Below are 22,864 nucleotides of genomic sequence, written 5' to 3'. Positions count from 1 at the left end.
AAAGCAGTCGAGAGACTTTTGCTGTGATTAATTTGTTTGAATGATGCATATCAGAATCTAGAAAGCATATTTTTGTCTTTAATAAAAATGCTGTAAATCAGGATCCTTGTTGCCTTTTGCTAAACATTCATTTTATCTCTCTATATTATTTATTTCTTTATTTTTTAATCCTCACCCAAGGATCTTTTTCCATTGGTTTTCAGATAGGGCTTATGCTGTAACCACTAAGCAAAACTGGATAGGGCTCTAAATGTAATTTATTTACTCATTCACATTACAACGTTTTGTGTATTTGTTCACAATACCTTTTAGAGGTCATATATCGTAGGATAACACAAATGAAATGTGTATCTATCATCACACAATTTTCTAACATGGCTAGAGGTAAATTCGTTAATAGTAAATTGAATCTATATAATCCCATAACCCATATTTATGTAATATCATAAATGCCTGTCTTTGAAGAAATAATCATAACCCCAAACATATAAATGAAAACTAAATACTTTAGTAACATATTTGGATGTCTCGAAACATATGGAATGTGTATATTTAATATTCCAACTGTTTCCATTTGTATCTGGGAACTTGCAATACTGTAGACATTGCCTAACAGGTATTTATTCAGATCTTTTAACTTATGAAAACATGGAAAGGCTCATTGTATAAACACCATTTTCAGATTTAATCACAACCCCTGTGATTAAATTTGCTCATGGCAGCTGATTTGGTAAACCCAATGTCAACAGTCCCTAGAAAGACTTACCCAAGTAATACAGTGGCAAAGTCAATAAGTGAACTTAAAAATTGGAACCAAGAATATTCTGTAATAATGATTTTCAATTGGTGTACCTCAAGAATTTTTAAAACGTGCAATACCTGACTGTTGTCAGATATAAAATGACAACTGCCAACACAACAATAGTCCTCTGGTGTGAAAAATTATACCAATTTTTTTTTGTCAGATTGGCAAAAAATATATTGTTGTGTGTGCTGATAAATGTTAGTAATGTGGGTGTGCCATGAAATGAAAAAGGTTGACAATTGCTGCTCTATAAGATAGCAGTGGGGGGAGAACCAGGAGAAGGGGACAGTGATGGAAAATGGGGGACACATCTGTAATACTCTCAACAATAAAGATACATTTTTAAAAATGAAGGGGAAAAAACCTTCTTTACTCTTCCCACCTGAATAGATAGATTTGTGTATGATTAAGAGAAAAAATCCTCAGCTGTTCCCAAGAAGCTCCTGGAAGGGAGCTACCAGTGGGCCCCACATTTTTAGGGCAGTCCAAGGTGCAGCTGGGAGGCGGTTCTGTGTGTGCTAGAGGGTGAAGAAGTTTGGGACATACTTCATGACCAAACATTGAATTTCTGTTTGGAGACTGCCTCTCGCTGTTTCCCTCTATTTTAGCACAATGTGTGTAATAAATGTTTATATCCTACCTCTATGATTTTCAGCTTAGAAGCCTTTTATTGATTGATTGATTGATTGATTTTAGAGAGGAAGAGAGAGGGAGAGAGAGTTAGAAACATCCTTGAGAGAGAACATTAATTGGCCGCCTCCTGCATGTCCCCCACTGGGGATTTGGCCCACAATCTACGCATGTGCCCTGACTGGGAATCAAACCAGGAACCTCTTGGTGTATGTGTCGACATTCAACCACTGAGCCACACTGGCCGGGAAAGACTTTAATTTTTCTATTTAGAAAGCTCACTATTGTAGTCATAAAACTTTTTAAAAAAAAAACTATTTTACATGTTTTTAAGTAAACTGAATACACATTAGCTATTGGCAGCCATAAAAAATTAACATACTGAACAAAAAATAACTATCTTCTGAGGAAACAAATGATATTCTCCATAGTAACTGTTATGGGCACCATGTATTACAAGCCAATTGTATGTATTACATTCTCCTTTCCAGTAATGTACCCAAAGCAACCACTCACATGGAGGGCAAAGCTCTTAGGGGATTCAGTTCTTTTAATTTTACCTTTAAAAACATCACAGTACTAGTAAATGCTAACAATTATACCTCCTTCTGCCATACCTGATGACATTCAACTCAAATAACCTATTTTATTAATATTAATTTACAGTGAAAATTTACTCCTCCCAATTCTATTTTTATACAAAATAAATATAGATACATTTTTTAGTTGTTTAAAGTGTAATATTGTTTACCCAATTATTACATGAATAAATGACTTCAGTAAATGAGTGGAAATGTCAAAACAAAATTAGGCACTTTTCTCTTTCACTGTGTTAGAACAATTCCTGAATAGCTATTCTTGAATACATGGAATTTGTGTATTTTGAGCCGCTATTTGTACTTATCTTGTTCAAACTACTAAGATCAACTAGAATGTTGGCCTTTGTTCTCAACATCTTGCCTAATTTCTGGAATAATGTTTAAGAATAGAAACACACATGATCAGTATATATGAGCAATTTTCAACATTTTTAATCAGATGGCACAAATAAACTAATTACTAAAATTCTGTGCCACACACCAAAATATATATTCTATTTTTTGCCCATCTGACAAAAAATAGGTATACTTTTGATTCATTCACACCAGACAGCTCTTGTGTTGGTTTCTATCATTTTTTTTTTTTTTAATTTGACAATCTAAGGGAAAAGAGGTCAGTGCCCCTGACTACATAGTCAGGTACTGAGTGCTTTCAAAATTCTTGCAGCACACTGTTGAAAATCGCTGGTATATACTATTTTAACTAATAGCCTCTACTCAAGCTATTGTCTAATTAATGGAAAACTATAAAATACAAATATTTTGTTGAAACATAAAAACTTGCCATTTTTACAAGAATTACAGAATATTGGGAACCTCCTAAGTTGAATATCATTAATATTCTTATTTCTACACAATATTAAGTTCAATATTAGAATATATGTTAGCTTTCACTATAAGTTTATTAGATTTAGGGACTATCTCCTGAGATTCAAGACTATTGTAAGAACTTATAATGATAATTATTACTATCATGTTGAACAAACACTAAACACAAAAAATAGGTAATAATTTCAATAACTGAAAAAAATTAAAAATCAAAAATAATGTTCAGCATAGATTAGAATAATAAAGATATTTGAAAAAATTATGAATCTATACACAGTTATTATGAAATCCATAGAATAATGTAAATGACTAAATAAATAATAGAAACAAAATGAATGTTTATCAAGAAATTTAAATGTTTAGCAAATAAATACTTTAAAATCTTTTCTAAATCGAATACATCTATCTCTGAGGTTTTCATTAGGAGTCAATGGTAATAGGGAGACCGATTGGAAAAAGCCTTTTATCGCCAAATTCTCTAGAAATGGTCTGTGTTCTTATAATTGGGTTTATTATTTTATAGATGTCATAGAACATATGCATATACTGCTCTATAAACAGATTTAGGTAATAGAAGATCTCTTTAAAGTCTAACATGCCAACACAAAACTTGTACCAGCTCCTCAAAATTATCAGAAGCTTCCTAGTTTTAGAATTTTTAAATGACAAATGATATGAATTTAAAAAATCAATGTATGTAATAATAGTGTGGAAAAGGAGTAATCTTTCACAGCAGAAATTATTTCAACAACACACTTTGAATGATGATCCTGTGATGCAATGCATATGTTTCAGAATGTTACTGTTGATCTGTTGATTAAATATAAATTAATATATTTGTTTCTTTGTTGAGAAAATTGGACAATGAAATGTGGCAAATTCTGAGCTTAATTGAAAAAATTATTTTTATCCTTTCATTATATTAGTTTGATTAATGTTTATAGCAACAATCTTTGAAGCAAATTTCAATAAATTTCTAAAATAAGGATTATTTTCTATGTGTGTGTGTATATATGTGTGTGTGTGTATATATATATACATACACATACCTACACACAGAGATATATGTGTACATAGGTGTGTATATACATATAGATAGAGATATATTTGTCTATCTCTATGAATAACAACATAAAAAATACAGATTATATATTCTTAAGGCTGGTTCAAAAAGGGTAGGACCTTATTTTCCTACGATTTTTTCTATGTTAGTTCACACCTGGTTATTTACATTTTTAAATGGTTAGAGATGGATTGCCTATTTCTCAGTCTTCTACTTTACATGGAAACTATTTCTGAAAATTAATTAGAGGATTGATTCGTTGATCTGCTCTGTATAGATCTTGCTTTATTATTGATCTTAAATTACTTTTCTTACAACATAGCCTGAAGGTGGTGCCAAATCTGGCTTTTAGGGCTCATGTCAATATGCATTTCTTTTTCAAAAACAGTGCTACTCAGGAAATCTCTTTTCATTTCAAACTAGGATTCTGTACCTTATCCCACCAACAATTCCTTCACACTGTGCTACCCACATTTTCCAATTGGAGTTAAATCATGTTTAGTCTTTCAAAACAGCAGGGAAACCATGATTTAAGTAAAATAAATATCTTAATTTTACTCTAGGTGACTGTTAGATAGTAATCCAAAAAAGGGGGGGGGGTATTTTAAAATTACTGGCTACACAGGTAGTCTTGAATTACCTTGAATAGACAATATTTCCGGTCATGAAGACATCATTTATTAACTAAATAACTAAAATTATTCATATAAATTTACAGAAATAAACCTGCAAAGAAGAAGGATTGTGCAAAATAATGAGCAAAAGACAAAACCACGGTTTATCTGGCACACGAAAAATTCTCCTTCATAGTCATCCAAAGAATGGATGCCTATTTTGAAAATACCTGGCGTTGGGCCATTTAATGATTTATGAGGAACAAACAAAACATAATCCCTCTCATTTCCACTAATGGAACGCAATCCAACTAGGTGGGATTTTCCATTTCTCTTGGCAGAGGTACCACGGATTCAGTCTGTCTCTTTCGGTAATCTCAGTTTACGAATCGGCAACATTGCGCCTTTGCTCAGCTCTGTGAAACGACTTTGTGAGATGGATGGATCTCCCTTTCTCTCTCTGTTTGGCAGCCTCGACTCTATAAAAATGTCAGTTTTGTCACTCCTCTTATAGTTTCATACAACTGCCTGCTCTCTTCTCCCCACTGTGAGATACTAAAAGTTTGGCAGGAGCTTTATCCAAGAGTATCTGGCTGGGCGAAAATGCCAGAATAAGCTTGTCAAACTTAAAAATATGTTGGGACAGGAGGTCTTTACACTGACTGGCTCTTCAAAATATTCCGAGTGGCTCTGCCAGCTGGAGATTATTACTGTTGACTGAGAAGTGTATATGAGAATACACTGTACACTATTCTGCAAACTATTCTGCAAAACAACATTATATAATTTGAAATATCTGACACTCTGTCCTGGCCGGGTGGCTCAGTTGTTTGGAGCGTATTCCCACACACCTAAATGTTGCAGGGTTAATTCCCAGTCAGAGAGCATTCAGGAAGCAACTGATCAATGTTTCTTTCTCTCTCTCTCAAATCAATAAACATATCCTCAGGTGAGGACCAAAAAAAAAAAAAAGATATTTGAAGCTCAACTTTTAGTGTCTCCATTTTTATTTAACATAACATACAATAGTTTCATTTAATACCTATGTGCTAATATGGAATTACTTTGCAGGATGAACCTCTTTTTCTTTGTTTTTCTTCTTCTTTGGCCAGATGGAGTTCCAAGGAATTATGGCTTCCCTGACCGCTAAAGGCGTTGCATTATGGGAGACACAGATATAAGAATCTTACATTGCTGTGAGATTTATTCTTCAGGTAGGGATTTGAAAATTCAAGTCAGGAGTGATATTTAACATCTTTTTTTTATAAATGGAAATCAAATAATTATTGTAAATCTTTATAATCATATGTATGTGGTACATAAAATGTGAAGCAGGTATATTGACTGGTAATATAAGAATGCTAAAGGTATCTACAAATAACATTTTAGTTATACATATGCATATTGTATAGGTAAATAGGTAATATTTCTAGATAAAAGTTTGTGTAGAGGCTACTTTTGAATATAAAGTAAGTTTTCATTTAGAAGAAAGTTACTTCTTTAACATAATTTTGCTATGGATTGAAATTATTTAATTTTTTTCATTGATATATACATATGAATTATATCTCTGTATTTAAATCTTGAAAGGCTTTTAAAAAATCAAGAAAAATATTTTTGGACACTGATAATTCTGTTAAAGTTAAGGAAAATATTTTACAATATGGAGTTAGATATAATCTTTGGAATATACATGCAAATTACTTGACTAAATCTCATGTTATTTTAATGTACGGACAAGATAAGGCTTGTGGAATGGAAGTAGAAATGTGCACATCTATAATTAGAATATTTTAACATATGGAAATTTTACAAAAGGGTGTTATTTAAGAATTTGTAGGGTGTCTCGCTTGTGTGGCTCAGTGGTTGAGCATCAAACCATGTACCAAGAGGTCACCAGTTCAATTCCCAGTCAGGGCACATGCCCAGGTTGTGGGCCCAATTCCCAGTGGGGTCATGCAGGAGGGGGACAATTGATGGTCTCTCTCATTGATGTTTCCTTCTTTCTTTCTTTGTTGATTTTAGAGAGAGAGGAATGGAGAAGGAAAGAGAGTTAGAAACATGGATGAGAGAAAACATCGATTGGCCGCCTCTTGCATGCTCCCCACTGGGGATCAGGCCCACAGCCTGGGCATGTGCCCTGACTGGGAATCAAACCAGTGACCTCTTGGTGCATGGGTCGACACTCAACCATTGAGCTACACCACCCAGGCTCATTGATGTTTCTGTCTCTCTCTCCCTCTCCCTTCCTCTCTTTAAAATCAATAAATAAAAAATTTTTTTCAAGATTATTAAAAAACAAAATAGTTTATAAGGTAAAGATAGAAATTACCTAGGTAAGTTTGTTTGGCATTACTGCAAAATCAAAGTAATGAGATAGACATATCACAATTAAAAGAGGAGGGTGTCTATGGGGGAAAAGGGAAACATCTGTAACAAAAAGAAATTAATAAAAATTGTAAAATAAATAAATAAAAATTAAAGGGGTATGCAATGTTTAAAAAAAGATGATGAATAAAAAAGGTTCAGTTTATAACTTTATGTTGATACCTTTGAAACCCAACCTTAAGAAAAAAATACTGGAAATATCTCACTGAAGTCAGAGCCTTGGCATCTGGGAGGAATATGTTTTCAGATCCTTATAGGGGTCTAAAATTAACAAATTGATGATTGACAGCATGAAATATTTTTCTGATAAATTAAGCATAGCAAAATTCAATCCAGAAAATGTAAATAAAGACTTTAGATTCTTACTTTAAGATACTGCATGTGCACAAAAGTGTAGAATTGAAATGAACACTTGGCATCACCAGAACCTTCTCCATACAAACCTCCCTTGAGACATTCAACAGTTAATACCTGTTCAATTATTGCCTCTTTTGTCAGTTCTAGCAGAGACTTGTCTAGCTTATCTTAACAAAATTTTATTTCTATAATCTACTTTAACAAATATTTGTGTTACAAAAGAACCAATTCACCATGCCTTGCATAGCAAAGATGTTTCCCCTCTGGCAATTGTTGTGTTTCGCAACTTATGCTAAAAATGATTTCACTTCCATTATGACCTATAAACCTGAGTAGAAGAAAGAGAAAGTAGTTTTAATGTCTATTTTGTGCTTCGGGAAGATTGTTTTTTGTCTAAGAATATATAATTCCGTTTGGTAAATCTAGGATTGTTGTTCCGATTTTTCTCATAACAATTCAATGTTCTCTATAACAAATAGCAGCCCTCTAAAGAATTAATTTGGGTACTTAGTTTCCACATGCATACATCTCCTTTTTATACAAACTTGCAAAACTCCAAATAGAAGTCTATAGGATAAAAAAAATGTTCTGCATAATACCAAATTTTCAATTATTTGAAAACCTCATCATCTCTCCTTTTGTGGTTATTTCCCTGACAATGAGGCCATAGTTAAATGGTCTAGTAATGACCTCCAACAAAATTTGCCTTCCTTCCACTCCCTTAGCTCGCCCCTCCTACAATGACACTAAGCTTGGTCTTTTTTTTTTTTTTTTAATGGAACTGCCTTTTTAAAAAAATACTTTTTCTTTATTGATTTTAGAGAGAAAGATAGAAACACTGATGAGAGAGAACATTGACTGACCACCTCCTGCATGCCCCCAACTGGGGATTGGGCTCACAACCTGGGCATGTGCCCTGACAGGGAATCGAACCCATGACCTCTTGGTGTATGGGTCAATGCTCAGCCACTGAGCCTTACCGGCCGGGCCTGAGCTTGGGCTTATGACTTACTTTAGACAATGTGACATTAGTTAAGTGTGACACAAGCAGAGGCACTGGGGTTTTTCCTCTAAATACCCCTGGGAATGCTTCTACCACCAGTTGAAGAATCCCGGAAAGCCTATTAGAAGATGAAACCACACACAACAGAGACACACTTTCCTAGCTGAGGCTGCCTAGACCAACCCACCAGCTGAATTTACCTCCACGAGGGATCTAGGGAAGGCCAGCAGTAGAGCTGTCCAGTTGAACCCAGTCAAAATTCTTCACTCACAAAATTGTGAGCAAGTTAAATGTTGATCATTGTTTGAAGCCATTAAGATTCTTAAGTGGTTTGTTACACAGTAAAGTTTAGCTGGTAAAAAATTGAAAAGGCAGCTTTTTTAAAAAACAATGATTTAAATTGTGTTTGTATATATTTATTTGAATATATATGCACATTTTATATATGTATATATGCGTGTGTGTGTGTATATATATATATATGCATGCAATTCATATATATATATACATTTTTTGCATATAATGCTTTCCCAAGTGGCAAGACAGTTAAAAAAAAGGAAGCAACATCCAAAATACCTTCAAAATTTCAAAACCAAGTTTACAAAATTGCTTCTAAAAATAAATTATTCTCAGCCAAAAGTAAAACCTGTGCCCTGTGATCAGATAAAGAGGAGTAATCATAGGCCATCTCCAGGATATCAAGCACGGAATCTTAACTTTTCTCTTGGCAAAGAGCACAGTGCTGCATCCCATCATTTTCGTAGATTGAGAACAAACCCTAGTTTCTTATTTCCTTTATATATCATATAAAACATGGTTGCATTTCCTAGAATTCACTGCCTCTGTAAAAGAACATTAATGTGTAACTCCCCCCTCCTTTCTTTTTTTTCCTGCTCCCCATTAAAAACAACAACAACAATAAAAAACCCAGTAAAAAAATCACAGATGTCTGATGATGTAGCTTTTGGATCCTGCTTCCCAGCACACCAAATGCTGTACGCTTATGGAGGGTATTTTGTATGTGAAGTTCAAGGGAAGGAAAATGTTGTGCTCCATAATTTAGGTACCAGTCATAATATTTAATGAAAAATAAACTGCCAATAAATAAAACCACAAAAAAGTCTTCCTCCATGTATTTCCACTACCCAGAACTATCCTACCAAAAGCTACAATATAGAAATTAACAGAAGGAAAACAGATGATTTAAGAAATTGGATAAAATAACTTGGACTTCTAAGATAGTGTTCATTTGTACACACCCTGTTGATATTTCCTTGGTTCCGATGGGACCCCTGGAGGAGGTGCACACAGTGAAAGAGGAAATGAGACTCTAGCCCTGAGAGTGCCAATCATAACTGCACTGTCCATAAGGATGTTTGCATTTCCCTTTCAGGAATGTTTTTCTAAAGATTAGCGACTGTTAACCATCAGCAGGCTAGATTCTCCTAGGACAAATCAGAATCCCTACCAGACTGCATTGGGATCATTATTAGAGAGAATCACTTGCCGTTCAAATAAAGTCCAAGACAGAACCTAAAAGCTAATTAATTTAAAAATATTATTTAGGTCTTATTAACGGGAGTCCACAGATTATGGATAATTTCAAAGTGTTCTCTAAATGCGTGGTACCAGAATTTTGAATTTCTGAGACCAATACCATTTTTTAAATATTTGGGGGTAATGAGGCAGAAATATTTACCAGTGATCTATGTGCCTTGCTCCCATCATGTCCCAGCCGCGTTGAACTAAAGTGGCACAATTGACTATTTCCGGACATTAGTGTGTAAATGGAAGTACATGGGTCATTTCCAGGTGAAAACATTTAAAGGTCAAGGCATGAACCTCCAAGTCTTTGTTACCTCCTGTGGTTGCCAAGGACACCACTTATGGAGATGCCAGACAGTCAGATGGGGTCTGGCGAGTGATTCCTCGGAACGGTGGACTTGTAAAGTTAGTATAGACAGTAAGAAAATAATAGTTTTTTGTTTTGTCTTTGAGCTTCAGGGGTTTATGTATTATTGCAACATAACAAACCCTATCCTGAGCAATAGAGGAAACCCATATGGAGTAGCCTACTTTTGATATACCAAATAAGGAGATTTTGAATTATAAGCTACGTTCCCCACCTTGTGCCATCACTACAAAATAAATAAATATTAAGCCCAGAAAGGGCACAATCACAGAATAAAGAATGCTTCCTTAAACTGAGTCAATGTAGTTTTCTTTAAAATGTTGCTATCTTAGATCCATAATTTTGTTATTTTACTAGGCAAGAACTTCATGAAAAAATAGAACACCCCCTCTTCCAAATGGCATTTAAGAACCATAGACCTAGATATTGCAAAAAATCCCAGAGAAGAGTGTTGACCCGAAGCAATGAAAATATCATATCATGACAATGTCTGAATTTACCTGTCTTTCAGTGAGATCCAGATTCACAGCTATCTCATACCGCCTCAGTCTGGTCAGATAATTATGATGGGCAAATTCTGCTTCAAGTTCTCTGATTTGCTCTTTGGTAAAAGCTGTTCTTTCCTTCCTGGGTTTGCTATTGACTTCTGACTTATAATTGCCTTCCTGGGAGTCTGGTGGAAAAAAAAAAAAGAAGCAGGAGAGAATTAGATTTAGCTCATCCATTCAAACACATTCAATTATGTCATTCATATAAGAAAAATTTCAGGCACTGTGTTAGACATGGGGAAAATAGGAACCAAAAACACTAAGACTGAACTCACCTAATCAGGGTGAGTTTACATATTTCTTATTGTTTCAGTAAACATTCAAGTGACGCACAGCCTAATTGGGAAATGTCTAGTTGTTTTTCTTTTGAAACACGAACAAAATTTTAACTGCTCTTAATATATTATTATAATGATAAGATAGACAAGCTTATCTAGAAAACAATTTTAGATATAAAATTTTGTATAACATATTTATCTGAGTTCTAAGTATTGTTAAACAGAGTAATCCTAAAAAATAGTGGTGACTCGGTATATGAATATTGGAGCAATTCAAATGTTTAGCAACTGAATTATAAGTCAGTTCAAGATCAGACTAAGCATATGTACGTGTGTGTATTTCTTAGCCTTTTAATTTCAATTTAAGTTCAGTCTCCTTGATGGCAACAGCAACGCTCTCATTTTGTGTAATATTTATCCAACATAGAATTTATAATTAAAATGTGTTCATATAACTCAAAATATGAACAGAATGTAAATATTTTTCATTATATCTGTGATAAATATAAGATGCACAACATCCGACATCCGCTATCCAAACACCAAATTGTAAAATGCCATGTAGAAATAATAATTTATAGCATATCATTCCATCTTTATTCCTAAGGGTTCAAGACAATTTACACATAGTATTTCATTTATCCACATGATATCTCCGATATGTAATTGGAAGGCATTCTTAGCAGACTGAAGGACAGAATGTTTGTCTATAATGGAAACAAATGCCACATAAACCAACAGGTCATCATTCCAGCTCCAGTAATTCATGTTAAATGTATCCTCAGTGAAATATCAAAATAATAAAATAAAGACATGTTTGTGCTTTCTTGAAAATCATTTTGGTTTTCTAGTTAGTTTTGAGCATGTACCTACAAATAGTGACATTTTTATCAGGTGGGAGTACAATAAACTCTTCTATGAGCCCAAATGAGAGAAGTGATACAAGAAAAATGATGTTTAGTCAAAGGTTACAGAGAGTGGCATTTTAACTTTTTTAAAATTGACAAATGTGGTAAAGAATGCGGCCTCACAAAGGATCTTGTCAGGCAACATTTGTTTCTTCATCTGATGATGCTAAAATACAGAGTGCAATAAAAAGATTTTTCTTTTTCTTTCTGTCTGGCTGGGGGAAGTCTAAGTGAAATCAAGAGAGCCCTGCATAATGAATATCCCCTAGACAAGGCCCTCTAATGTAAATCATGTTGTTTTGACTCTTACCAGAACCTAAACTGGCCAGATGTGACATTTTTTAGGTCTGGTGGCAGTAGCAGCAATAATGTGTGCATCCAAATTTTGGCACACTGGCCATTCCTTTTCCTCGGAGGGACCGCCGAGCACGTTTCACTGACTGGTGCCCTGGCATGGGTCGAAATTCTTCAGGATTCACTGAGCACGTTTCGGGCTCCCCCCACCTTGTCACTGGCTCCCCACCTTGACAGGGCAGGCAAGGCTTTAGGCAGAGCAAAAAGTGCTTTGTGACATGTCACGCACGGGCTGACTGCACTTTGTAGTGAGTCACTGGGACCAGGTGAGGTACCTAATGAATGTTGTGTGAGCTCTCACGGAGGCCCTGTTTACCTACCGACTTACCAATGCCCACTTACCAGGCCCTAAGTGAACCTACAGTCCAACACCCATTTCTCCTAGCTACAGATTTTATGGATTTCCCAATCTCCACATCTTTGGGGGCATTTAGCTATTCTGGTATTGTGTGAGCAAAACTTCCCAATGATTAATTTTTTTTTTTTAATTGAACTTTCCCACTGACTATTCTGGCAGACTGCAAACTCAGTTGCAGCCCAGAATACTCAGATAAGTCACTATCACAGGGACACATGTCCTCACGTGAATCAGAAGCGCTTCTGCCAATCTGGAACCACGCTCAGCCTGAAATCTGTGGCTGATTATTCTGTACGTGGGGACAGTGCTCTTTCCCCGCAGTGAAGCAGCGCTGGAAACCGACCGCAAAGCTGGAGCACTTTTTCTCATGAGCAGTTCAGTTTGAATGATTCATGGTTAACACATTCCCTTATATAAGCATGAATGAACAAATTCACATTGAGAAAAGCCTATTAACTTGTATTTAGTTTTGAAACCGATTTCCTTTAACTTTTGTGGCATTCAAAAGTACTTCAAAAATACCACAGAGAAACACACACACAAATGCATATGCACATACACAAACACACACAAAAACACACAAAACCCGGGCCAATGCTTAGAAGAACAGTCACATGTAGTGGAGTTATACACATGTCCACTGCAACTCGAAATATACAACAGGAGGTTTATACACCCAGTGACTGGGTTTAAACAAAAGTCTGGCTATAATTCAACATTTAAATCCAAAAGCAACTTACTGAATGCCTGAAATCCAAACCAAAGTAGCTTATGGAGTGAAATCCACTGGCTAAAATGATGTAAACTGTGCACGCTTACATTTACGATAATGACAAATGGAATAATTATATAGTAATTAACGTGACAAAGACTGGGGGTGTGCTTCTCTGTTACTTAAGAGAGAGAAGGTCAGTGTAGCTGAGGCTGCACCCGTGTTAATTCTGTGCACACTTTAACTTTGCAATTGTGATCCTGTTGTGGTTTTCACCCACTTTTTCTTTCCTATTAAGAACATCTTCCTTGGAAATGCATTTCTGCACCAATATTTCCTATAATCTTAAATTTTAAAAATTCTTTGATTTTTTTCCCGTACATTTTCAAAACCCAGCATTTGCTGACCCTGAAGCCTCTACCACTATCACTGGCTTTTCCAGGGTGGAAAATGGGTGGAATCCTTGGAAGAGGCTTTTGGCAAATTGCACATCAGCTTCCATCTGTTTCCCAGCTGTTTCAACTGAGGCAAAATTCCCTCCCTTTCCTTCAACCTCCCATATCCTATGCCAAATGGTAGGTGCTGAGGGGGGAATCTGGAAACTGCCTTTCTTTCTTCCCTACAACCACAAACAAAATGTCGTCATCTGCACAGTATATTCCAGGGTAAAATATTACAATAGTTGTTTCTCGTCTGCGAACTTTAATGCACACGTGGGCGCACTCGCTGCTCAGAGGAAATGTTGACTTATGTGTTCAGGTACAGTTGGCAGTCCCAGTTCCCTAACCTTTTGCTCCCTGGGACTATGCTAATGGAAGAAGTCTGCAATACTTCCGTGGAGGATAAAAATTGCCCTCCAAGGATCAGTTCTGTCTAGCATTTCGAACTTCTCCACATGTGACTTTTTATTTCCCCTAGTGCAAAAGGATGCCAAAAGATAATCATGTTTTATTGAAGACAACTCATGTGAGGGCTTGGTCTGTTCACTAGTGGCACAGAGTGCTTTTTAGTAAAAGAGAAATATTAAACTATGATTGAGTATATTTTTGGCTACCCTGGGTAAACTTATTAACTTGTTTAAATGAAGAACATAATTTACCTATGTCTGTAAAATATCATAATGTAAAGAAATAGCTCTACAGCTTAGACTAAAAGGAATATGTTTTCACATCCCTGAAGAAAGATTGAATATTAAGCCACAGTATCTTTTAGCCTTTTATATCTTCTTGTATCAACGTTTTGTCAACTGTTCAAAATGATAGATATTCTGTTCTTATTAACAAAGCTGAACAAATAGAAGGTATAGGAAGCTAATGATTATTTTTATATAGATATAGGGATTGTGGATGGAGGAAGGGGAATTTATAGAATAATCTTACTGATGTTAGTAATGTTCACATTTAAAAGGGGAACTTGCCTTCCTTTTGGGAAATTTTTCCAAGTTGCTACCACAGCCTCTTAATGAGTGGGCATTTCAGCCTCTCCAGATTTTTTTTTCCCAGAGAAAACAGCTTCCCCAGGGGGTTCTTAAATCCTCTCAGACTGATCCATTCTCCAGATTTGAGAACCACAGTCACAGTGAGCAACTATTACTAATGGATGCCTCTAGTATACACTGAGATATGTAAGGGGAAAATAGGATTGAAACCCCTATGCTAAATTCAGAATAGAAATTAGCATTGAAAACATCCACTGTTTCTTGTACCTTTGATATGAGAAAAGAATAACTATGACAATGGTTCTCTAATAGAGCAAATTCAAATTTCAGACAGCAAAAAAAAGGAATTTCCACGTTTTTAGTTATAGTTTAGCGATAATAATAGTAATGATTGTAGCTGTATTCAATACGCCAAACCCATTGTGCAGGCTGGGCGGTTACTGCCGAGTGGTGGGCGTGCTCCTTCACACCCAGCCTCCGGGTCACCGCCTCCTTGATTATTCCGGGGTGTCCAAATGCTCTCAGGGAGGAAACAGCTCAGATAATTCCCAAATTAGTGAGATACAAGAGAGATGTGTTTTTGCAACTAATTTCATGGTTTGAACAAATAATGTATAGAGGATTTCATGTTTACTTCTGTTACAGACAATGACGTTCCTACTTGGTGGGCTATATTGAAAGATTAACTGTATAGCTAAAAAAAAAAAGGGGGTGTGTGATAAAATAGTTGCTATTATGTAATAGTAAATTTTAGTTTATAGATTTATTTGACTTTCCCCCCAAACATTTGAGTTATTTTTATACAATTAATTCTTAGAATGAGATTAATAAAAATTTTGTGTTCATGGTTGTATCGGTATTTAGCAATAGTTACTAATGTAAGCAGATATTACACATGGTAACTTATTACACAGTTATGTTATACAAACTAATTATATAAAGGGAAAGAGTATGGAGACTTGAGATGCTTTATAAAATCTGTATGTTTTTAGGTTGCAATGAAAGAGGGGGGAGAAAACTGATAATAGCATGGGATTAATCTTAAATTGGTACCAATTTAATAACTAGAGTTAATATGGATATGAATAATTTGAAAACATATACCTCAGAGTTTACGTAAAAATAAATTATTTCAGTCTCCACATTTTCTATGTAGACATTTGCTCAGAGTAGGTAACACTTTTGCCCTGGCACTGCATTGAGCTCCTGGGATAAACTCACAACAAATATAACAACGTTTTTTACTCTTTCTCTCTCTTCTGTAATTCTGAGATGATTGAAGTTATAAAAATTTAGCCAATTTAAAACAGTAATATAGTTAATAACTAATTTTAATCCCCTACTTCTGTGTGCCAATCAATATAACAGTCCTATTTTACCTCTTCTTAGTGGAGTCCCTTTGCTTTTAAATGATGAGACATTAAAAGTTAATTCTGTTTTAATGTTATTACTTTCCTGTTTTATTATTCATTTACTATGTAGTTCTTTTGAATCGTAAGATGATGCCAGCATAACGGTTCTTGCTCCATGACATACTACAAAGTGAAACATACACATAACTGACACATTTTGATGGAATTAATATTATGATTAATGTTGTACAACTCTGAATTTATTTAATAAAAACACTATTTTTGTTAAAAATATAAAGAGTTCAAAGACACACAAAATGAGAGTGAATGCCACCACTTGAGTCAAATTTAGCATAGATTTTGTTCTCACTTCCAAGTTCAAAGTAGTATTTACCACAAAAGCAAACAAATAATAATAATAAAAAAGTACATGTCTTCTGTATAAATGTAAATTTCAATCTTGTTATACACTCTAGACTTAGAAACTGGTTACAGATGTCCAGAATTGACTTTATTCTTATTTTATCTCAAAGAGAAAACAAACTACAGAAATATCACGGCCATCCATCCAACAAAACAAGACACACATAAATGCTTGGGTTGTGTTTGAAAGCAACGGACTGCACAAGGATCACCATTTGCACCTCCTATAGGACTAGGAATCCCTAGAGAAGAGTCTTTGACATGTGGCATTCCATTCTTCCTGCTCATATTAGCTTAAAGAGCACAACCCTCGTTAGAGGGCCCATCAAATGGTCTTTGATCCTTTCTTGCAATGCTCATCACATTCTGCTGCTATGTGGACCTTTTATTTCCTCTACTAGAATGTAAGTGTTTGATACCAACTATGGTTCTGATTTATTCAGTAATTGGAGGTGAATAAAGATAATACTGGCATTCACATTTACGTTTTAATACATGCAGAAGCAATAGACAAGGGCATGATCAGGATGCAAATCCCGGCATGCACCCCTCCATTCATCTCCTATTCACTTCTTTTTTTTTTTAATCCTCACCCAAGGACATTTTTCCATTTTTTGTTCAGATAGAGTGGGAGGGAGAGAGAGAGAGAGAGAAACATTGACGTGAAAGGGACACATCGAGTGGTCGCCACCCACACGACCCAACCAGGGCCGGGGAAAAACTGCAACCAAGGTACATGCCCTTAGCGGGAACCGAACCCGGGTCTCTCTGGACCGCAGGCCAACACTCTAACCACTGAGCCAAACCGACCATGGCTCCTATTCACTTCTTATGTCAGCAAATGGTTCGAGGTTATATGGTGTTAGTATATCCCTGAGAAGAAAGAAGAGGAAAAGAACTCCCCCTCCCCCCCCCAGAAATTAGGAACAATAGGTAACGGCAGTGGCCAGAAGAATTGTGACGTTTCTAATTTACAAGCTGTCAACAGGGCAAAAAGGACTGAGATCTCTTGCGACATCAAACAACATCATACAGCTTTTGCAGTGAGGCGCCAGCAAATTCATACCAGTTCTGCCAGCAGCTTGGTAAATTCCTTGGATGTGTAACAGGAGAGCCTGCATTTATGCCATGGTTCTGAGCCTTCTTTGGCAAGTCACCACAATGACTTTAGTATGTTTTTATAGCAGTAACTCTTAAATTATTGAGCTTGTCAACTATTTTCATCTCTGCTTTGTTTCTCTGGATCCTAGACTCTAGGTAATTTAATATTAAGAAACTTACCTTATTGATTTTCATATTTCCAATGCTAAGCAGCTACTTCTAAATTAATGCTGGATCCTTGATTTTCATTCTTTGGTCTTGGATTATGATCGCAGTGGTAACCTCATTCTAAGAATTTAACAAGGTTAAATCCTTGTTCTAAGAATTTAAACAACACCCAGCTTAAAAAAGAGAGAGAAAGAGACAGAGAGAGAGAAAGCATAAGAAAATACTGCTTTATACTGTATTATGTAATGGAGTTTCTGCTTTAATAGACACTCCCTAGCCCAAATTAGTCTGTTATATGGAGGTTTTTCTGTATTAAGTTTTCAAAGCACTTTTACACATCTTTCATATAAGTAACGGCAGGTCGAAACAGGTAGTACTACCTCCATTTTATGTAGGTAATAACTAAACATTCAGATAGAAAAGTACCAAACGAGTGTCACTGTTGTGAAATGTAAAACCTGAGAGATTCAATGTTATACCTAGTGAAGGAACAGACTGAACATAGGCCATAGTTCCCACCCTTGGCATTATTGACATTTTGGACTGGACGATTTGGGTTGCATTTATGTTCAGTGAAATATGAACATATTTGAGATAAATGGGTGGTGACGGCTGTCCTGGACACTGCAGGATGTTTAACAGCCCTCCTAGCTTCTACTCTCTAGATGCCTGTAGCCATGCCCCACCCCACTTTAGTGTTGCCAGATACTGTAAAATATTCCCAGTTGAATTCAAAATCCAGATAAACAATGAGGAATATTTTAGTATAAGTATATCCCAAATATTGCATGGGGCATACTTATTTATTTATTTATTTTTCTATATTGATTTCAGAGAGAGAGGAAGGGAGAGGGAGAGAGAGAAACATCGATGAGAAAGAACATCGACCTCTTGCAGGGGCATACTTATATTAAAAGTATTGATCAAATTTAACTGCCATCTATATTTATACTGGTTAAGCTGGCAAACCTATCTCAGTTGTGACACTCAAAAATATCTCCTGACATTACTAACATCCCTTAAGGGGCAAAATTAGTCCCAGTTGAGAACGGAATACAGATAATATTTGAGACAAGACATCAATAATTCCAAGTATCACAACTCTCTGTAGGAATGACCAACTTGATTCAGAAGTTAGTGTAAATTTCTCATGTGTAAATAAGCCACCTTTATAATACAGATAAGTCTTACCATATATTTGACCCTCTTTCCCCTTTACTACTCCCCCACCCCCCTTCCCTCTGGTAACTGCCATACTATTGTCTGTGTCTATGAGTTTTTCTTTTCATATCAATCATTTTCAATTACTGAGGTCTTGGGTAATAAAGATTCTCCTCCAAGCCAATGACTAGATTGTCTGCAGATTCGAATTGCTCAAGGAGTGTTTCTGTCAGTGTTAATTGTGTTTCTACAAATATCAAAGCACATAAGAGCTTTAATTAATCATTTACTAAGTAATGATTTCATAGGTATGGGTTTTGTGGCTTGAACAGGTTCTTACAGACCATTTATTTCTACCTGCTGTATTTGTGGATGAGAGAAAAGAGACTCAGTGATTAAAGTGCTCATCACAGCTCACATACTGTCATGCAATGTTTATAGGCTTCAAGTATCATTCAGTGATAGAAAAAGACCTACACATATTTTCTGAACTCCCCAAAATCTGTACTCATTGCATGGCCTTTTCACAAAATCAAGGATTTGAGAAACATCTCCATTTTATTGTGATACTAAATGTTGCTATGAAAGCTCAACTACACAAACAGAATCTTTATTACCCAAGATGCCAAATGCACAGATGTTAAGAGCACAGTCTCTGCCATTTACCTATTTATTCAACCATTAGCCTACCTGTGCCTCATCCTTAACCCAGAGTTAAAGTGGAGAGCATTGAGTTGAGTAAATCATGTAGGGTGGTACCTGCATACAGTGAGCAGTCAATAATCAGCTCTACGTTCTGGCCATGATTTGGGGAGGATGATGGTCTAAGGACCTCAGTAATTGAAAATGATTGATATGATAAAGAAAAACTCATAGACACAGACAATAGTATGGCAGTTACCAGAGGGAAGAGGGTGGGGGAGTAGAAAAAGGAAAAGGGGGTCAAATATATTGTAATGGAAGATTTGATTTTGGGTAGTAGGCACACGACGTTATATACACATGATGTATTGGAGAACTGTACACTTGAAAGCTGTATAATTTTATTTATCAATGTCACCCAAATAAATTTAATAAAAAATAATATTTCTTAGTTATAAATACGTATAACTGGGCATAAACTGTTTCAGATTTTTTTTTTTGAAGGTTTTAAGTGGTTTGATAATTTCTTTTGATATGTTTTAAAAGCAATGCACACAGAAATAAAATAAAATATGCTGGAATTGCAAAAAAAGAGAAAATGATAGATTTGATAGAATAAGGAGTTAGAAAGTTTTTATTTTAAGTGTAGGAAAATTTTTTTCTGAAAACAAAACTCAACCTAAACACTAGGAAGTTTAAAATTTACACAGTAACAAGCAGACCTCTATTTTCTATTCAAAATGCATAAATTTCTAAGAGGATCTCTGTGTTATTTTTGGCTAATCCACAAAGGAAGCCAAAGTATTAATTATGATTTTCCAATGAAACAGTGGAGGTGACATTTTACAAGGCCTGGTGGGATCAACCTATGAATTTTTGTTTCCTCTGAAAGTTTTATTGGGAAATCTGATGAAACTTAACCAAATCTGGCATACCAATATAGACTAGAGTCAGATAGTGTGCTTTTGTGTGTGTTTCTTCTCCTCTAAAGTATCCTGGTGGCCAGATCTATGAATTTAGGTAAATAGGAGTCACATTCTGCCTCAGTGTTAGAGTATGCAAAATGTTTTTACTAACACTCTTAAATGGGTTAAAAAACCAGATCAGAAATATTTATTAAACAACAGTGATAGACCCACTGTCTTAAATGCTGTGTTCTTATTTGTTGGCTTGGAAATATTGTCTGCCTATAACTTGCTTCACATGGAAGGTTTGAGAAGTAAGTCACTTAGGTATTTTTTTAATATGCTTTTATTGAATTTTTTTTTTTTTTTTTTAAGAGAGAGGAAGGGTGAGGAAGAGATAGAAACACGAATCAGTTGCTTCCTGCATGTCCCCCACTGGGGATCAAGCCTCCAACCCAGGCATGTGCCTTGACCAGGAATTGAACATGTGACCTCTTGGTGCATGGGACGATGCTCAATCTTCTGAGCCACACTGGCCGGGCTAGGTATTTTTCAATCTTAGAAATAATCATCTTGTAAGATTAATGGCAAACGTCTTATAAATTGATTTTGTTTTAATTCACAGTATAATAATTCACAAATTATTAAAATAATACATAATACATAAAAGTAGTAAAATAAAAGAAAATGACTAAAAAAATCCCAACTGACTTGGGATTCTGGCCCATGCATCAAGCAGAAATCAATTGCCTTTTGAGTGCTGCTGGTCACACTACCTGTTCTGTGATCTATTTCCCTCTACTGTAGCTGTACTGACAAGAAGGGGAACTGTCTCAGGTGACTTACCTGCATTCAAGTCAATTTGCAATTGTTTTTGTAAAGGGGTTTTTCTGATTAGAAGTGTACGAATTTAGAAATTGTATTTACAGAAAACTATTTCATAATCTCCACAAATAGATTTCTGTTCACATTGACTAAATAATATTTTCTTTCTAAAAAATAAAATTAGATCTCTGTGATTAAATCTAGTTGTATGATTTAGTAATTTCTCAAAACAATAAAGAATAAGTCTGATGTAAATATGTTGAGCATAATAACATGAAAATGACAAGAAGTTGCTAATGACTCTAAATATACAAATCATATCATCCTCTTTCTCGTTTTCACTGCTATTACCAATTTTGAGTTGGAAAAAATTGCAAAGTAATTTATTTGAAAAAAATCTGAAATATAAGATCTGAGGGGGATGAAATGATAATGAAAAATAATTTTTGATAGGAAAATATTAAGAAATGCTAGTCTATGCAGTAAAGAATATGCAAGTATAGGTGATTGGTGATAGAGACCAATAAAACAAAAATGGTTGCAAAGGTCTAAAAGATTATGAATAAGAGCAGAATAGATGAGGCCTTCATTTAGTTTATAAATGTCATTCTGAGAGAGGAAATGAGGTTGAGCTCAAAGACACAGATTCTTAAGTTCCTTTTGGTGTCTGGCTGGTGTAGCTCAGTGGTTGAGCTTTGACCCATGCACCAAGAGGTCACTGGTTCGATTCCTGGTCAGGGCACATGCCCAAGTTGTGGGCCCAGTCCCCAGTGTGGGGCATGCAGGAGGTGGCCAATCGATGTTCTCTCTCATCAATTCAATGTTTCTATCTCTCTCTCCCTCTCACTTCCTCTCTCTCTAAAATCAATAAAGGAAAAAAATTATAGTCCCTCTTGGACAAAGAAAAGTATGAATGATTATTGAGTCCATGATCTGCCTGACTATGGAGAAAGGGGAATTGGGAACTGACAATCATGTTGCACTGTGAAACTCAATAAAAATGTGTGATTTAGATATTACTTTATGCTATAATCCATCTTTGAACCAAGTATTGATATCCTATATTCTATATTGAGAGGGTGGTATATTATATATTCATTGTTTTGGATATTAATTTTGTATCCTGCTACAGTGTTGAATTTATTTATTAGATCTAGTAGTTTTTTGGTAAAGTCTTTAGGATTTGCTATGTACAATATCATGTCATCTGTGAATAATGCAGTCTTACTTCTGCCTTTCCAATTTAAATGCCTTTCATGTCTTCTTTTTGTTTGATTATTGTGGTTAGGACTTCCAGTACTATGCTTAAATAAGAGTGGTAAAAGCAGACATCCCTGTCTTGTTTCTCATCTTAAGGGAAACACTTTTAGTTTTATTTTTGCTTTTATATCTCCTATGGCAAAGGAAAAACAAATGACATCAAACTAAAAAGCTTCTGCACAGCAAAATAAACCATCAACAAAATGAAAAAGGAACCCACTGTATGAGAGAA

General features: G+C 35.3%; 1 protein-coding gene across 1 annotated transcript in view; it reads right to left on the bottom strand.

Moving 5' to 3' along the window:
* Window positions 1-22,864, bottom strand: part of MEOX2 (mesenchyme homeobox 2) — a 66,345-nt gene that overhangs the window by 6,611 nt on the left and 36,870 nt on the right. The window contains exon 2 of the mRNA XM_036247127.1: window positions 10,700-10,872. Coding sequence (XP_036103020.1) covers window positions 10,700-10,872 — 173 coding nt within the window. The remainder of the gene's footprint in view (window positions 1-10,699; window positions 10,873-22,864) is intronic.

The sequence above is a fragment of the Molossus molossus genome, unplaced genomic scaffold (assembly GCF_014108415.1).
Source record: "Molossus molossus isolate mMolMol1 unplaced genomic scaffold, mMolMol1.p scaffold_m16_p_7, whole genome shotgun sequence".
In the NCBI taxonomy this organism is placed as follows: domain Eukaryota; kingdom Metazoa; phylum Chordata; class Mammalia; order Chiroptera; family Molossidae; genus Molossus; species Molossus molossus.
Note: the sequence above shows the minus strand (reverse complement) of the source record. Positions and strands in the feature narration are given on the sequence as shown.